This window comes from Aythya marila (assembly GCF_965140915.1).
Source record: "Aythya marila genome assembly, chromosome: 2".
Taxonomy (NCBI): Eukaryota; Metazoa; Chordata; class Aves; order Anseriformes; family Anatidae; genus Aythya; species Aythya marila.
In genome coordinates, this window is record NC_139043.1 from 45,915,654 (window position 1) to 45,934,883 (window position 19,230).

General features: G+C 49.1%; 1 protein-coding gene across 7 annotated transcripts in view; it reads left to right on the plus strand.

Annotated features, from left to right (window-relative positions):
- Positions 1–19,230, plus strand: part of TMEM108 (transmembrane protein 108) — a 144,791-nt gene that overhangs the window by 120,971 nt on the left and 4,590 nt on the right. For 4 of the 7 annotated variants that reach the window (XM_082752550.1, XM_082752551.1, XM_082752552.1 and 1 more), the window contains one exon: positions 14,430–15,539. In XM_082752550.1, the coding sequence (XP_082608676.1) occupies positions 14,430–15,539 (1,110 nt within the window). Of the gene's footprint in view, positions 1–8,174; positions 9,188–11,580; positions 11,761–12,991; positions 13,174–14,429; positions 15,540–19,230 lie in introns of those variants that run through there. The other 3 variants (XM_082752555.1, XM_082752554.1, XM_082752553.1) reach the window with 3 other exon arrangements.

Here is a 19,230-nt window from a genome sequence, read left to right on the forward strand (position 1 = left end):
CATGTGGTCCTTCTCCCAGGCATGGTAGCAAGCAGGAAAACCCTGCTGCTGAGTGCACTGAGCGTACCCCAATGCTTGAGATACTCTTACTTCCTCACCAGGACGTTGTTGTTCCGGAGCCATCAAAGGATCACGAATTAAAACATTTCCCTTTCCAGCAGAAATGAAGCAGGGCAGCTCCCAGCAAAGTGACTCAGTGTCTCCTCGGGCCATTCCAGGAACCCGGAGGCTTGGCTTTCCAGCTACACCATTCTCCTTTGTTCACGTCCCTGTCCCACACTTGCGTCAAGGTCTGGGATAATGGTGAGACAGAGTGGTTAAGGTAGCTCAGAGCTATGTGGTTTTGTATCAGAGGGGTCTTGATGAGGGAGGCTGCACTCTCCCTGTGCCTCCAGAGCCGCTCTGTAGGTGACGGGGCAATGAGGAATCAGCCGAAAGCCCCTGCTCAGATTAAAGCTTGGCATCACTTGTGGTTTCAAACAATCCCTCATAGTCTTTCATTTTTAAAAACACAGGTATTTATTTTGTTTCCAGATACCATTTTTTTTAAATAACTCCTGCGAGCTGCTGTCGTTGTCTCCACCTGTCAGTCCTGCTCTGCAGAAGTGGCTGCTCCAGCACCGAGTGTTTCTGCTCAGCTGCTCCTCAGAGCCCGGTGAGCAAGCAGAGGATAAGCGCTTTCTCTGCTTCAGTTCAGGGCTGCTTACACTGCTCCTTCCCCCTCTGCCTTCTAGAAATATCACATCTGGACTGACTCCAAACCTGGAAAGTTTTAGCCCAATTAAATAATTATTGTGACAGTTATGTGTCTCTTGAAAGCCTCAGGCTTGTTATGGAACCATAATTTTGGTCGTTGCCGTAAGTACATTCAATCCCTTTACCATCTTTTCAGCCCTTTCTAAGCTATCCCACATACATTTTTAACACGCGCCAAAGATTTTACATATAAAAGGAAAGTTTGGAAGCAGCGCTGGATAAGTTAGGTAATATGATGCAAATTCAAGGAATAAGTCTGTCTTCTTTTTTTTTCCCCTACATGCTGTGTGCCACGTAGCTTGGAAACTCAGCCGCTGCCTTTGACATATGCATGGAAGCTCGATGATTTTTCAAGAGGCACGATGGAAAAAAGCAAGTAGCCAAGCCCAAGCCTAGTGCAAAGAGTAATACAGCCTTTGACTGCAGTTATTTACTAAACCCAAAGATTAATCTGGCTGAAGAAATTAAAAATATGTCAGGAAAAAAATGTAAAGGGCCCAAGGCACTGCTGATAAATATGAAACATTTGTGTCTTGCTAAATGTATTTTTTCATAATTACCACTGTATGGATTTGGATTGTTCAAAGCCCTAACAGTGAACCTCCTGTGATGGATGCACAATAAAACAGGACTAATTGGAAGCATTAATTTAGACAGAGGCATAACTTGACGTGGAGCTCTTAGAAAGAGAAGCTTTAATACTGCCATAGCAAATACAAAATGTTTGCCTGTAATTTGTAAGCTCAGATCGTGCCACCTTCACAAACAAATTATTGCAAACTGTTGCTGCCTTTTTTTTTTTTCAGTCTTTTTGTTTTATTTCCCTGCTGATAAATATCTCAGACCCAAGGTCATCTTAAGGAAACAGCTGTAACGCAATGGAAACGTTGCTGTAGGTGCTGCCGTGTTTCTGGGAATGTAATTGACAGTGAATGAGCATGCAGGAACAGCTCCCAGCAGGGACACTTGTGAATAAATATACAGTAAATAAGCGCAGCAGAAGAGGAGAGCAATGCATCTACATAAAGAGCAGCACGCTGTACGTCCCCGCACAAACCTGTGGTTTATGCCTGTAACAGCATAGCTGCACGTTCATTTTGGTGCTCCCCCTGCTTTATCTGCCTGCTCCCACCCCGGTCCCAGCTCAGCGAAGTATTCATCGTGTGTGACACCTCCAGTGAGCGAGCAATTCCACTGAAGTCAGGGGGAAGCGGCTCCTGCTCAGACACCTTGCTGAGGCTGTGTCCAAAATGAGCAGCCGGATTCTGACCGCACCAACCCAAAACTTCAGGCTGAAATACGCAGATTTCTTGTTACCATATGCGTTTCAGCAGCTGGCCTTGCTTCATGCCAGATAGCTTGGTTCTAGCTGCTATATGTGACTTGCTATTTGTGAATAACCCTGGGCCAAGCAGCTGTTTTCCAGATTTTTTGGTATGAAAGGTACTTGAGACTTATTTAAATCCCCTGTTTGACTGAAACACTAATTTCCAACAAACCAGGTAAAGGGGGGAAATGAAACAGCCAAACCGTGGTTGTGCTGAGCTTCCAGGCTGGCTCCGCACAACCTGTGGCCACCAGCACCCAAACTTGAAGAGAACAAAAGATAATCCTCTTGCTCCTTTGCCTGCTTGTTCCAGCTATTAATTGCTGTTTGTCTTCAGGTAGTTCCTTATTTCTCATTTGGCGACACTGGTCTTTGGCTGCCAACTGTGTTTTATTTCCTGTGGTTCCTTTAGTTTTTCCTGTGTTCTCCTCTCGGAGTCATTTATATGCTGAATAATTTGACTAATTGCAGTGCAGTTGTCCTGGATTTACACCAGCGTAGCAGAAGCCACGGTTTTCCCGGTGGACTTTTCCTGACACTGCTATCGATGGCCCTGTAATTGGTCCCTCAAGCAAGCCTGCCTTTATTTATATCCATCCAGTCCTTTCAACTCCTATTGAATGGGGCTGAAACTCAGCACTTTACCTGAAAATTATGTCCTCTGTATAATGCTTCTTGATATTCCTTCTTCTCCGTGTCCTGACCTTTACGAGGGCTGCTGCTAATATATTCGCTCAGCCGCAGTAGTTAATGTTAATGCAAAGACTAATGCGCTCCTGCAGCTGGAGTGCAGATATGCCACATGTAGTGCTCTGCCTCCAAACAGGATTGCTTCCCTACATTGCACTTTGCTGTGGGAATAATTTCACTGCTCCGCTACAACGACAGCTGAGGATGCTTTAAAAGAGAGGGAGGAAAGGGAAAGTGTAATAAGTGCGAAGTGTGGCAACAAGACACTTATGTCGGTATCATCATTGCATTTTGTGGGAATGCAACATCTGACTGCCATTCGGCTCCTCCTGCACGTGTCTGTTGATGAGTGATGTTTAATTGTAGCTCATGCAGAACGCCCAAGCAGAAAGTTCGTAACGTGTCGCTGGCTCTGCTGTGCCCCACTTCCAAGGTTATGCTTTGTGTATTAATAAATTAAGTCCGAAGCAAAGGAAAGCCTGCATCAGAGTGGTGTAACTGGCAGAAACGTGTTATTAGCTATGTCAGGGATGAATTTGTCTTTCTGAATGCACCACTTGGTATGTTTGCGCCTGCATCATTTTGGAAGAAACAGCATACAGCTGTGCTTGAAGTTTGTTCCCGATGCATCAGGAAACCTCACGCTCTCCCTGGGAGCCATATGCACCCTAAGGGCAGCGCAGTGAAGCCAGGTGCTACCACCGAGGTAAGCACTGAAACCACCTCACATTGAATCCTCCCATTACATGGCTGGCATTCCTGCACTTCTACCAGAAAAAAAAAAAAAAATCAAATCAATTTCTGCTCCTTCTACCGGGAGCACAGCAGTCAGCACAGGGGGATGGGGAGAGGTAGGATGTCCGCGTGGTATCACCGACAGCAAAACGGGTGTTAACGAAGCAGAAGTCAAGGCTGAAGGGACAGCGAGGCTGAGCTAACTTTCACATCCAGAGAAGGATCCCTGCGGGCTGTGTGCTGACAGGGCAGCACGGAAAAGCTGGTGCCTTTAATCTCTTCACAAGGGCTGTTGTGTGAATAATCAGAAGTTGTTAGGGTTGTCAGCCCAATTTCCTTCCAGAATAAAGCTGAGCGTGGAGGTGGTGACATTTCAGGAGTGGGGGCAGGAGCTTCTGTCCTGTACACAAACAGAGGCAGGTTTAACCAGAAAGAAAAGAAAAACAAATAGAATAGATGGGCTTATAAAGTATTACGGGGATAATGCTGTTCATGCCTGCTGTTATTACTAGCATCTAAACAACAGTTCATGTTGTTGGCACAGAGAAGCACACGTGACAGTAGCAGCCCGTCACACTGAGGCAGTCACACTGAAGCTCCGGTGACCTGAGTCCACTCTGAACACTTAAACAAAAGCTCAAGGAAAAGCTTTCATGTTTAAAGCTTTGGACTTAATTATCATCTTTGGACGTGATTATCATCTCTTAAATACACATTTCATATGAGTATCCCTCTAAATACAGAAAATAACATCAAAATAAGTGATTTTAGTTGATTTGCTGATTTAGGTGATTTGTAAAGTCTTCGTCTGTACCCCTTCTGATTGCAGACTGCCTTGTGGACATGCAGTGTGTTGCAGAGAAAAGGCAAGGCAGTACATGTTCAGAGTAACTTTCGGAAGCTGTACATGATAGCAGCAGTGGACTTTAAAAAAATTGCCAGTGTGCATGCAAAAAGCGGCCATCCACACTAACAGGTAGAACACTGCACTTCGTTGTGCAGCATTACTCATGCTGAATAGGAAATACGATTGCAGAAATGAATGAAATGCTAAACTGTTAGAGCATATTTTTAACAGTGAGGTCCTTGTCGTGACTTGATGTGTGTTTCCAGCTGAATCACTGATTCCCAACTAATCCAGTTCACTGTAGCACTGTATCTCTTTATGTTCCTTGTGCATGATGTTGCCTACCTCCACCTACTGAATCTAATGCAGGAGCAATATCACTGAGTGAAATACTAGCAGCAGAGTCCTGCTCTTGTTAGCAGAAATTATATCCAGCAGCTGCTGTGACCTTACTTATGTAGGAACATAAGATTTACTACTCCAACTTGGACCATCATTCCTTCCAGTCCAATACCTAGCTTCAAAGGTTGGGAAGAAAAATCCCTATCTCAATACCTGTGCAGTCTCGCAGTTCACCTAATGGAGCAAAAAAACCCAAAACCTTCCTTGATCTCTGCAGTGAGCAGCTGATATTTTCAAGAATAGAATTTGATCCTTTCCTTTTTATCTTGGTGTATCCTAATGCTGATGCTCGTGCCCCTGGCACTCTCGAGGCTCAGGTAAGCATCTCCATGCAGTGCCGGAGGGAAGGGGCTTCACCAGCAGCCCCGGGCCATCAGCAGCCCTCCTCGCAGAGCAGCCATGCGGCTCCGTGGAGATGGGCCATGACACTGACCCCGGTTATTCCAAAATCAGCCTCGGCTGAAGCCCGGTTCAGCTCCCAACAGCTAAAAGGCAATGCAAAGTTTAGTTCCGAAAGCCAAGAGAAAGCTGTCGCTGGTCTTTAGGAAGGATGAACAGCGATGAAAAAGAACAGCTCACTTCTTTCCCTAGCAGCCTCACATGCACTCCGGAGGCCTCGCTAGCCCTGTATAATCCAGCAGATAACGAGACCATCACACTGCAACCTTTCTGGCTGGTTCATGTGTAGCCTCACATCCTTGGGCTGTGCTCACAGGAGAAAATCTGGATATGGAAACCCTCACTGCCGCTTACAGCCCAGGTCCACTCTGGGAACTATTCACGTTCAAATAGGACCTTTCTTCCCCAAAACCAGTCTCCCATGCTGAAAATGCAAACTCCCTTGATCCTGACTTGGTTTTGTTCTCACGTGCCCAGATGACCGACTGAGGCAGTGAATAACTGTACAAGGCCCTTAGCAAGTCGTTTACTCACTCTGAGAGACACGGTGTGCGTTTTCCTTACACCGGGCAATGGTCAAAAATCAGAGCAAAGCTTTCCTGCGTCAATGTAATGGTTTTCCCTGAAAATGTAACAGTTTATGCACAAGTTGCTTTCTAATTGTGTTACATGCTCACAGGACGAATCGGTGCAAGGTCCTCATTACAAGCTCTCATTTGAGATCAAACACAGGGATAACCAGGCACTTGGAGGCAATAATGAGTTTGAAGGGGCCATAAGTAATAAATCATCCAAATTACTTGCAGTGAACAGACGAAATGACTGAAATACCTTAAGGGGCTGTAGGAGTTAGTCAGCCTGTGCATGACTGTAACGTCCCCTCTGACTGCAGGATCAACATTTCTGTACCTGCGGCTGGAGAATCTGAGCACAGCTTTTGCAAGTAGGGAAAGAAATGTCTGCTTCGTTGAAGCAGGGGGATCCGTGAGCGGGGCTCTCTGCTCTGCCTCCTCGACAGCTTTTGTACAGGGTGTTACAATACTTCAGATCAGCCATGGGTCGAAGTTGCCTGCTCTCCAGGTCAGCAGGCAGCAGACGTCGTGCCTTGCAGGGCTCAGGCACAGCTGATGGGTACCATGCTGGGTCTTGGAGAGGCAGCAGCTCCGAGCCTCAGCCAAATCAGTGCTCGCCCGCTTACCCTCTCATAGGGGAGAGAAAAGTGCTTCCTAATGCTTTACCATGGAAAGGCTGCCAGGCCCTGCCCCGGTCCGCTCTTTCTGCCAGTGAAGTGTTGCTCTCTGAGGTTTGCTTGCTGTGTTGAGTAGGAACTGGTTCTGAACGTCCAAAGCAGGAGGATTTCCTCTCCTGGAAGGTTTCACAACACACAGACTGCATTTAACCTTTTCAGACACCACTTCTGCTTCTCCCTGTACTGACCTAAATGAGTCCTCTTTTTGCTTCATGATGGTGCTGTGTAATTTGATAGAGGGATACGGGGTGGGATTGGTCTCACCCGGTTTTCATCATCTGAAACAGGACATCGAGTTAACACTCATCATCTCCTCTGTGACCTCCTTTGCTAATGGTAAGAGAGGGGTCTCTGCAGGGTACTAGTTAACCCGTGGCAGCTTAGAGATTTATTTTAGGATGGGGTGAGTGGCCTGCCAGAGCCGTGCTACCTTAGACATGTAAGTTCTACATACCTGAGGTTTGCACAGTTGTCAGAAACCTTCGTTAAGATGTCTTTGAATCCTCCTTTTTCCCTTTTTATTGCTGCTTGTGAAATGGATACCCTCGCTTGAGTCAGCATCTGTGACATCAGCTACATCCTCTCTCTGGCAAGATCCTATTTTAAGCCTTCCATCAGAGGCCGCGGCTATTTGTGTCATTGTCAAAACTCTTCCAAGGGTCCGGTGACATTGATGCTGGGTCTCTTAGAAGCCAAAGGTTCCGCAGCAACATCAATAGGATCAGCGGCACTAAGTGCAGGTGGAAGAAAAGCCAGCTGCACATCCTTTCTGTCTCCCTTGGCAACAGCATCCTGCCAACAAAAACTGCTGCCAAGGGAAGGGTGGAAAGGAAGGGATGTGCATTTGCAAAGCTGGGGCTGGACAAGCTTTGTGTGAAGGGGGAGCCGTCAGACTGGGGAACATTTGTGCGCTTTTAGAATTATTTTTGGTTTGTTCCATGTGTTTTGGGACGAGGGGAAGCACGGGGCCCTGTCCTCGTGAACAGTTTTCATCTGAAATTCCAAACGACGGTCTCTGCAGTTTTGAGCCATATGTTTCCATCCATGACAGCACACAGGGAAGAAAGCTGTGGTGAGTTACTACTCACAGATGTGGCAAATCCTCCAGCAAAGGTTAAAATACGTGGCATGGTTCTCTTGTTACGCCAGCTGCAGCTTCACGCTAAATCATTGTTTCAGCAGCGAGCTCTTAATAAGCCCTGAGTTCTGGAAACTGCTAAACAAGCTGGTATTTGTAAGGAGCAATTTTTCCTATAACGCTCTGAGTGTCTTTATTTAGAGAAACCTTCAGAGTGGAAGCAGGAAGGATGAAAAGTGAGCTGCAAATGGCAGGGAGAAAAGGCACATCAGCACAAGAGCACAAAAACGCTAAGCAGAGCTAGGATTGTTGTTTGTCTTTGCACATCCTCTGTGAAATGACTGCGGCTGTGAAATCACGGTATGTGTAACTAGGGGTGAAATACCCTTGTGATATAATGCACGCACCTGTATATACATATCCTCCCTCAGAGGGACTTTACACTCCTAAAATCAGCAGTGGGGTCACTGTCCGAGGCCCCATAGCTGCTACCTCTGCCAGACCTCAAGCCTATTGTCACGGTGCTGCTGCTTTGTGATCTTCTCACCTGGTACAATGAGAGAGAAGAAGAAATTGGCTTTTCCCTCTAGCAAAATATTAGGAACAAATTCTGTGAGCAGCCCATGTAACAAACTACTTGGGCTGTTGCAGCACCCCTGGATATGAGAGAGGCTCTGAATCAAGGACTGAGGAGCAGGGGTTGTCCTGTGACTCCCAGGGGATTCCTGTGCTGCTGTCAAGCAGCCCCCAACTTGTTGCACTCTCAACGTTTCCCCCTGCCTTTAGAGGGGTTTGTTGTTGGCTGAACGGGGCACATTTTTGTGTTCCTGGGCTGTGCGTTCTTCCAGACACCCAGCTGTGCCAGGGGGAAAGAGAGAAGCAGAAAAAGAAGAAACAGGAAAAGAAGAAACAGAAGAAGGGAGGCAGGATTATGGCTTTAAGAATCGCAGGATCTGTGGGCTTATTTTATAGGTGCGAAGTAGAAACTGCCCGTTCATCACTATGAAATGAAAAAATACCATAGAGAACATGCGCTTTCCTGCCAAAGAAGGAGAAGGAGCGAAGAGCATCCCTATTTCATTCCACATATTTTCCTCTGACAGGATTATTAATACCATTAGAGATAATTGAATGAAGTGGAAGGTCTGGTGGAGGTGCAGAAGCAGGAGGTGGATCTGTAAAATCCATCCCCACACAAAAAGCTGAATGCTGCGCCGGAGGGAGGGCACTCTGCCTCGAAACAGGCAAGGAGCAGCCTCACAAGGACGTGCAGCTGGGGCGCTTGTTGCTGTTTTGTTCCCAGAAAACGAGAACTGCCAGCAATCCTCTGGCATCTGAATAGACCCGTGTCAGACAAACTGTATCTGGACTTGATGGGAAACCAAGCTGGAATACCAAGCAGCCCTTCGATCCGCTCGCAGAGCGGGGGACTGGCTCCGTAAGTGATCTTTCCCTGCAGTTGCAAAGGTGCTCCATAAAGGAGCGAGCCCTCTCGCTGCACAGCCCTGCAAGACACGCCTGCCTGGGCTGTCTCTGTCCTCATTCCTCCAAACCAGTGCCAACAATAACAGCAACTCCTGCCTGCCGCTGCCTTGCCGGGGGGAAGATGCATTTTTCCTTTCTCTACTGAGTGATGAAGCTTCCAAATCCGTGTGATGTGAGCAGGTGAGGATGTCTGCTGACAAGTCCAAATGAGATTTTCAGGTAAGTGCTCACCCTGAACAAGCAGCTACAGCCGTGCTCTTTCTTTTTGTTACCGTCCCCTCGGTAATCACCGTTGTCCTAGGTTGTCAGCGAGCCTTTTCGGGAGGATCAGCAGCTCGGGTGTCTGTATGTATTTATATAAATAGGAAATAGAAAGGATTTCTAAAGCATCTGTTCCTTTCGGATCTGTGAGTGTGTGGTGCAAGCAGCAGGGAGCTGGGAGCTGCCTGCCCTGTTACTACACGGCAGCGTCCTGCGTGTGTCACCCGTTGTGGGGATCACGGCAGGACCAGAAATGAATTCTGATTTACAGGCTCACTCTCTCTTATCTAAGTGCACCTCAGGAGCCCTAATGGTGTTCTGCAACGTTTGTGTGTTGTTAAAGGGCTGGGACCTGCCTGCCACATGAAAACCGTGGCTAACAGCAATGTTGTTTCGTGGGGAGTGTCAGTGGGTGCTGCTTAATTTGTGTTTGTCCATGTGATTGCCAGAGCTTCTGCTGGTGCTGTGCTGTGTTGCTGTGAACAGAGCTGCTACGCTGCGTGTCTCGTTCTCTCCGTTTTATCAAACACGCTGTATTTGCAAGTTGGGGTTGATCACCCTGTCTAATACTTAGGAGAGGAAGCAGACAATAACTTGTAAGTTAATACGTGGGAGTTGTGGCTTGACAGCCACTGATAGGCAGGAAGAGGAATTTTCTATGCAGAGTAACCTACTTTTTCCTTCAGTTCTGCCACCAATCATGGAGATGAAATTTGCTTAACTCTTTGTTTGTACAAAGGCTTCCTCACAGCGTGTGAAAATCACATTGCTTTGACAGATTGCAGAGAAAATGGCCATAACAAAAATAATACTACGTACTTTCTCCACGGTTCCCATCTGTTAAAGATCCATTTTGCTCCCTGTAATGTTTTGGGTTTGCTGAGAGCCACACGGTAAGTTAGGAGCGCCAGGAAGAAAGCTTGCTTTGCAACAATAACGCTGCTGCTGCTCCGAGCAGGCTTTGCACAACCTGCTCTTGCCATCACTTAGGAAGTCACGGCTGTTGAGGAGCACGGAGAGCCATCGGCATCCTGCACGCTGCCCACGTGCCTCCCAGCCCCGGGTCTGCGGATAATGGGTCCTTTTGTAGAGCAGCTCCCTTTGCTTCCTTTGCCTACGGCAGCCTGAAATAATGAGTCCAGCAGCGGGGCTCTGCACGAAAAGCTCTTCCTGACTTGTAGAGCAGAAACGTTTGCCAAGTACCGCTCGGGGTGGCTCTGTCTTGCCGCGAGGGCCGAGGTAGCAGAGGCCAGAAGGGGTCAAACGCCAGATTGAGCCCTTCGTGCAAATTCGTCTGCTGTAGAAAACGTGAATGTGCAGCTCAGAAGTTTCCACTGCATCTCTGGCAATTAGGGCTTGGTCCAAAGCCCTCTAAAGTCACTGGGAACCTTTCCACGGGCTTTGGATCACAACTTACATAAGTTTGTGTTGTTCAGCGGTGGTGCTCCGGGGAGGCTGAGCACGTCAGCTGGCTCCACAGCCGCACACGAGGTCTGCCATCATCTGGAAAAGCTGCACGGGGAGTACCCGTAAAGTGTCCACTGCAGCACCAGGTGGTGTTAACTCCTGCAGGAAGCCAGGACACCGGCTCCTAGCAGGGGCTCTTGACATCCTTACCTACAGCAGTCAAAGAATTTGAGCTGCTGGGGCCCGAATTGCTTTGTTTTTCTGATTTGGAGGGACCCAGTTCTGCCTCCTACCTCAAAACAAGAGCGACAAGGTCCCAAACAGTTCTCAAAGGCAGGACTTTGGGTAGAGACTCCCTTCTGATTTCTTCATCTGGGAAAGAAAAATATTCCTGACCCCCGCCTCTCTGGAGGCTTGCTGAGGACATCAGTCTTTACAAAAAACAGCCTGCAAAGGAGCTGCTTCATTTTTCTCACGTGCAAAACCACGGACTCCTCCTGTGAGCACACAATGGGAAGAAGTGCTGCAGCGAGGTCCTGTTGAGATTTGAACCATTGCACCACGTAGTCAGGAAGGGTTTTTGTGGCTAAGTGCACAGCAGCCCCCTCTGTGTACACTCTGCTGCCACTGCTGTGCTTCATCCTTGAGTTAATCCGTGTTGCACTTAACATTCAATTCTTGGTGCAGCGTGCAAGAACAGGAGATGACACGGTGCACACCACTCAGACATCGGGTCAATCAACCTCCTCATTAGGGTTGAATGGTTTTAATGTAGCCATAAATTTGGACTCCAAAAGTGGGAATTTGACACGCAGCATTTAAAAGCCAAACCAGTGTGACCCCTTCTGAGCATGAGCTCCTATAACTTAGAAATGGCCCTTTAAAAAAAAAAAAAAAAGCTAATGGTGTGAACTGACCTTAGGAAATATAATTAATAATTGTTATTTGCCATAGTGTACTGCCTCCGCTCTGTAGCACTGCCAGTTCTCACCCCATCGGGCTCACGTCCGAGGTGAGGTCAGTGCGAGGAGCCTCAGGCAGCCAGGACAGAAGGACTTTGGCAGAGAGCTGCAGAAATGGACTCGGGACTGGCCAAGAGCATCTGCTGTGCACCTTATCAGCTGGTATATCATCTCCCTGGCCATCACAACCTTACAGCTACTAAAAGCTTTCCTTTCACTGTTAATCTGCCTGTGGCTAAGCTGAGGCGCTGGGGACAATCAGCACCGTACCCCCTGTGGCCCTTTTTTCCACGCAGGTGCATTTGAGGCAGAGTGAGGCTATTGGGGTCCGTAACACGAGCCCCATTTGGTAAGAACCTGCTCACCCTCATGTCATACAAAATTGGGAGCTCTGGGCAAGCAGGTCACTGCAAACCCTGCCAGCACGTATTTATGTGGCCCTGCACAGGTGACGCCGAGCATCTGAAAACACTGATTCCAACTTGCCTTTCGCTTTCCAGTTGGCTGTTGATCAATTATAAAGCCAATTAATTCTACTTAAAAGGGCCAGCAAAGCCCACTGTGAAGTCATTATTACCAGCTGGTTTTCCCTAAATATACAGCACCAGCTATTTTTACAACGATCTGCTAAGCTGAACGTTTTTTTAAATAGTTGTGGACACAGATTAGCACTGAAAGAGTTACCGTGGGCCATTAAACCAGGAAAAAAAAAAAGTCCTAAGGAGCTGTAGCTTGTGGGGCGGTGATGGTCCTGCAGAGACTGCTAAAGGGAGGGTAGAGGACAAGCACAGCCTGACTGTCACAGCCTGAGAGAGCCAAATGTCAGGGGTGTTATTGTTTATTGTCAAATAAACGGCTTATGACATAGTATTTCCTTGGAATAATTATTAGTGCTTTACAAGCTCTCTGAAGGCACCAGCTAAATGTACCTGGCTTCCCGTGCCTGCCGTGCAGTGACCTGCTACCACTACAGGCTGCCCCAGTGAGATTATAAATCTCTGCAGCAGCAAGCTCCCCGTGTATCAGTATTTCAAGTAGAACAGATGGATATTAGGTTTTTAGCCAAAGATCAGGGCTGCTAACCTCAGGGCACAGTATGCAGAAAAGCTGACATCTTCCTTATTACTTAAGAATATCCTGGAGAAAATAACATTAATCCAGTAGAGACTTTTGTGTGTGTGTGAGGCATGGAAGTAGCTACACAAAGACCACCCCAAAATGTTAGCAGGCAGTGTAACAGCGTGATCCCTCTAATCTCCTATCTCCTAAGATCTGCCAGTGCACCTTATTGTGTGTGCTCAGAGGAGGAGGCCTAAAGTTTTGTGAAACATCTTCTACACACACCAAATCCAAAATAAATCTCCATCTTTTCCTCTTTGAATTTGTTCTGTAGCAGCAACTTGCCTTGGCATGAAATATGAGCCATATGGACACCAGAATATCTGCTTTGACCTTGACCTCGGAAAAAGCGCTGCCAGAAATGTGAAGATGACTCCTGCCTTTCATTTCCAGGAGTGACGCTTCATGAATACAGCACGAGCTGCTCTCCTGGCTGCGTCTCAGCGGACAGAAGAGGTTTTTCTCTCTGACTCGGTGTTCTGCTGGGAGCTCATTGTCTGTGGCAGGCTAGGAATTAGGAAGCGGTATTCCAGATGATCACATATTTGGCAGATATTTCTTTCAGGAATAAAACTATGAGCTAATTTTAGCACCAGGCCCTGGAAAGCGCGTTGCTTTTAAGTGGCTCTTGCTACACTGTCAAGTCAGGGTTCAGATCTTCTGGGTGCTCCGCAAAGAGGCTGCTGGGGGCAGGGGGAGGTGAGTTTTGTTGGTTGCAGAGCTCTGTTCTGGGTCAGAAGTGGTGGTTGGTGATCAAAGTATGGCACTTACCTGGTGAGACAAGTAAGTACTGCTCCTTTGGTGAGTTTCTGCTACGTGTATTGAGTTGGCAGAAACATGCTTCAGGGCACATGCGTCTGGGCAACATGCAGCAGAGCCTTAGGACCTGCTGGGCACCTAATCAGAAGGGTTTTCCCATCCCAGCCACCACTTTCCTGCTGGTGCCCATCATGGGTATTCCCAAATGGGGCAGAAAGTGGCGTAACAACACTCAGAGAAAGCCAGCCCCGCATCCCCCGGGGAGGCTGACGCTGCTGCAGCTGCCCACGTCCATTAGCTGGACGACGAATAAATGTGAGAATTGATGATCCCAGCGGTGTGGATCTGGCACCTCATGAAACGATGCACACTGCAGAGGGAGGAGGGAGGCAAACTGATGGGATCAAATCCCACAGCACTGAACGGGACCCAAACAAACTGTTGTGTATGTGTACAGAGAAGTTGTGTTACATGGAGTTATGTCCTTAAAAATCTTTTTTAAATGACTGCAATAGCTACATTTTCGTGTTCATTTTTACCATTTGTGGATTTTCCCCATCTCATGCTCTGAATAAGAGGCTAGATATTCCAAAGTCTCTAAGTAAAGGAGGCACCATGAGCTAGGAAGTCCCTCATCAAACATCCCTTCTTGACCTAATTTTCCCTGGGGCTAAGCAGCTGCTCTCTCAGAAGCAGATTGCTTAATGGCATTCAAGGCTGGAGGCAGCCAAATTTAGGGTTTTGCAGCCCGAAGTACGACCGGACTAAGGTTCCCCATCACGATGTGGCCATTCATCCGGAGGCCTCCTGGCCAAAACAAAAATGGAAACGTCTTTTGTTTCTGCCCCTATAGAGCGGGAAGCTTTGTCGCTCTGCGGGGAGAGCGGCGCAGACGAGCACCCAGCCCTCCATCCCTGCCGCTGCCTGACCCTGTCTCTGTGTCCCTCCCGCAGGTGTTCTACTCATCTTGGCACTGACCGAAGAGCTGGTGTTTTCTGTTCAGGTCCTGTCCCCCGCCGTGTCCTCCTCTCAGGGCCTCCCGACGGACGCTGCCGCTGTCTCAGCCATGGGATCGACGCCCGGCCACCGGGGCCGCCACGCGGCGCAGCCCGCTCCCAGCCCCGCCGTTCCCCGTCCCCTGGGCCTGGCGGGGAGCAACGCGTCCGCTGGCCAGGAGCCGGGCAGCGGCCCTCAGGGCGGCGAGAAGGAAACGCAGCACTTGTACAACCAGAGCGCCTTCTACTCGGGACAGACTCGCCCCAAGGGGAAAATCTTCCAGATTTTCAAAGGCAACTTCACAGAGTCCTCGGAGCCTTACCTAAAGAGCACCCTGCACTCTCCCTTCCCCACCCTGAGGAGCCCTTTCACAGACCATCCCTTTCAGCCCCAGACTGCAACCCCCAGCGATCCCAGTGGCACGGGGCTGGCCAGAACTACACCCTCAGACCCTTCTCCCCACCCCGACACCTCGGGAAGCTTTAGGGAGGCAGAGCGAGGGGAGGGGGCCGGGCGAGTCGTGCAGAAAGCAGATTTTGCCACCACAACTGCCGGACCGTCCGCTGACCCCGAAGCAGTGTCGGTGCCTTTTAAACCCACCCGCTACGGCGTGTGGGATATGCTGAGCAAAAACAACTCTTGGGTAACCCTGAATCTCAGTACAAACGTCCCCTTGTTTGCTGGCCCTGGAACTGCAGCAGCAGCGGCGGGTCACTCGGTTCAGACCAGCTTTGATGTCAACATCTCCTCCCCGGCAGCGGGGGACCCCACGGGCAGCGCCCCGCCGCAGCAGGGCCGGGTGACGGACACCACCCTGCTGGGCAGCAGCGCTCTCTCCACGGTGCCCGCCACGAGGTTGTCCAGCTCCATGTCCACTGCTGGCTCCACCGCCACTGGGAATTTCCTCAACAGACTGGTTCCTGCCGGGACCTGGAAACCCGGGGTGCAAGGAAATATCTCCCACGTCACCGAGGGGGACAAGCCCCAGCACAGAGCGACCATCTGCCTCAGCAAGATGGACATTGCCTGGATCATTCTGGCTATCAGCGTACCTATATCCTCATGTTGTAAGTTGACTGCTGCTTTATTTTCCTTTCTTTCTCGCATTCCTTAAAACTCAAGGGTCGGCCCGTGATTCAGGGTCTAGGTGGAGAGCTGACGGTGCCAGGGCAGCTCGAGACAGATGAGAAGCAGTCGCTACACAGGTAACACACTTGCTGCTGAACAAAGCGCTTGGGAGGAGCAGCTCCAGGTGCGGGGCTATCATGTTTACGCTCAAATTATACTTTCTCTGTTGCTATTAGAAATCACTTCATCTTTTGGGGCTCTCCATTTGAGGGTACGTGGCAAAGGCTGAGCAACTCGAAAAGGCAAAGCAGCTTTACTTCAAAATGTTTAAGCTGTGACCAAAAATTGTGCAAGTCTTTAAGCTGGTGACTGCTGTATTTTGCCCTGGAATTGGATTTTAAAAGCCCACTGCTAACCCAAAAGATTAATGCTAATTATAATGACTCAGACCTTAGGGAACAAAAATTTTACCAGTGCAATAAAATATTTCATTGAAGGCGGTAACCTTCAGATTTTAAAGTCACGTCATTCTGATAACCAATTTGCTATTTCCCTCCGTTTCAATTCTGAGCCTGGCCTGGCAGCTGCCTAGGGAGCAGGAAGAGTTTGCGATCTTGGCTCCCAGGAGACAGCCGCCTGCGGGACCAGCACCAGCTGGGGTTCCAGAGCTGGCTTAGGGTCTCATCATCTGACGCAGTTGCATAAAAACATGATTGAATAACGTGAATAACGTGGTGTGTCCCCTGCTTAGCTGGGCTGTGTCAGCGAGGTAGGGCAGTGTATTCTCTGCCATTTCGCTCTACGGAGCCAAGGAGAAGCCACTCAGTGTTATGGGATGTGATTATGCTGATCTGTTGGGAGTGAAACAAAAACATAAACATTTCACAGCCTTTGCTGCCTGTGGAAAAGTGAACGGGTAGCAGCCAGCAACACTGAGCGTTAATCCTGTGATTTACAGCCATGAGCTGTGCTGAAAACAAGGTTGGATGTGTTGACTGAGCCAGTCTTACACAGGGCTGCCCAAAGGGGCCGTACTGCTCTCCCCTGCCCTCCCCGAGGCTCACCTGTGCGATCCTGCCTCTGTGTGCCTGGTCCTCGCCTGGCACCTCTCTGAGCCACTTCCAGATCGCTGAAGTGGTCAAAAATGCTCCCTTTGTGCACACAGTGGGCTGAATCAGCTCCCCGCAGGGTCAGGTAAGCACGAGACACGGAAAGGATGAAGCTGCAGGGATACACACCTGGGAGGGGAGCAGGACCAAGCCTCTCGGCAGCTGAAAATTATTGAGCTGGCTCAGCATAGCTGTTAGGCTCGTGCCCCTGGGACCATCAGGCCTGCCACTGCCAACATGGTTAAAACCACTAGCGAAAACAACGCTGAAATCTAAAAGACTGGCAATCAAAACAAAGTGCTTGTCCTTTCCCAAAGTACAAGTGTGCTGGTGTACTTCTGTGAGAGATGGAGAGGAGAATCCGGGATGTAGTGAGCACAGCAGGATAATAAGAAGCAATAAGAAGAAGCAGTATTTGCTGATCTGATGAACAGCGCCTTGTGTATCCATCACCAGAAATGCAGGACCAAATACATTCTTCCCAGCATTATGTTTGAAGCCAGTATTGAGAGAGAAAGCTGATCTGGGTAGAACACATCCAAATACAAAATGCAAAATATAATACACACAACATGGGCACAGTAACCATAACCAGAGTGTACACTGGCGTATGTCCCTGCTTGCAGTGTGCCATGTATGAGCTAATAACTAATGGCAGGTATCACTATTATTAATAATAATGTAAAGAGTCTGCTGGCAGAACTTTTAACCCACTGCTCGCTCTACGGTGGGTGTTTACACTTCTCTTATCCCGTGTGCCATAGCAGCACGTGTTCCTATGACTGTGCCTACCCTGTTTCTTGTGTTTGTTAGCCACATTTACAAACAGGGAATTGTTGTCACCTGTACCAGCCCTGACACCACAGCTGAGTGTTTCCGTGACCCAGCCATTTAAGCCCTGCCTTCAGGCCCCCCATGAGCTGCACACCGCAGCCGTGAGCGTGTCCCAAAGGCCGGGGTGTGTGGTGGCGAAGGGGACTGCCGCCACCTCCAGGGCACAGGCACTCGCAGCTGCAGGCAGAAGGCCAAAAATCGCTCATTGCTTCTGCTGTGTGATCAGCGATGCCAGGAGGTGGATGGAGAGCACGGCCCTTTGGATTTTGTTTCGCCTTCAAGGGATGGAAATGTTTTCGTCGGGTTGTCATGGCTGTGGGCTGAGGAAACGCTGCCCTCTGCTGCCTTGGGATGCTGCAGGGTGGGGGTAACCAGGGCACTCCTGAGCTGCATTAGGAGGGAACAAGCCACAGAGAAAATCACCGAGGACTCTTATCGGGGAGGTTGTTGCTGCCCTGAGGGGGCAGGACCCTCCTGGAGGCTCTCCTGGAGCTGCTGGCACACCGAAGGAAGCCATCAGAGCCCTGGAGGGGGGACAGCAAGCCCTGAGCCAACAAGGCTGGTAAAACCTTCCTTGCAAGGTTGCTTCTGAGCACAGCTCAGCTCCTGCTGCCCAAAATCCTCGGAAAGGAACACACACCACCCCACCATGCATTTGTGCCACGCTGAGGCCTGGCAGCCCCTGCCAGCCATGCTGGTGGTGTGGCTCAGTGGCTAGAGCTTTGCCTGGAGATCTGCACCTCAGGAGCTCACCTGCTGAAAGGAGAGATGGGATTTGGCTGCCCAGCCCTCGTAGTACTTATTTTGTAAAGCTGTATAAGTTTCTGAGTCCCACTGAGAAGCCTTCACAATCTAGCCGGAAAAGTAGTGCTTTGAACAGTACTGCACGAGCCACATCTGCTGTGTGAATCTGGGGAAATCATCTCACCTTTTGGTACCGCAGTTTGGTGGTATGAATAATGGGGATAATGTTACTTACTCCACTGGAGGGCCGCAAAAATGAAGGGTTCTTTGTCATTACGTTCCCAGAAAAGCAAAGCAGTATATAACACCGATATCAGTATTTTCTGCATGTCACAGCTCCAGTTGTTTTTGCTGCGTCCTTCAGGCAGCCTTGAACATTTTTCGGTGTGTGCACAGACATGTGTCTCACACACCTGGCTGCAACGCAGAACAAGACACAGAATGAACTCATTGCAAAACTCAGAGACCGACACGGCAAAACGTTGAAGAACAGAAACTTGCAAATCAGAAGTGCAGAAGTGAATTCGTTCAGGCAGTTCTGCTGACGTGAGAAAACGCCAGGGGGAGGCTGAGCCTCGGAGGGAAACGTCAGCAGAACTCAAAGAATGGATGAAGAACTGCCTCGGACCTGACCCCGCTCAGCTCGCATTTCACGTGCTGGGACACTATCCAAAATCATCTCACCTGCTTCCTCGGTCGCAAAACCTGCAGATGTTTGCCTCCTGGGCTGCAGATCACAGGCCCTGAGTCTCATCCCCAGGGGTGAGCTTGGACAGAGCTCGAGACGAGCCTCCTGCCTGCAGGTGGAAGCAGCTGTGGTCAGTAACAAAGCCCCTCACGGTACCTGCAAGGCAGCTGAGGCTGTGCTGCTACAGGCAGCCCAAGCGGCAGGCCCGCTCTTACAGTGGTGTTTAATGATGGGCAAATAAGATACACAGCCTCAGCAAATGAGGAAAAAGGAAAGAAATATGGATAAACCGTTATTTTAGCCTTTAAGGCAAGG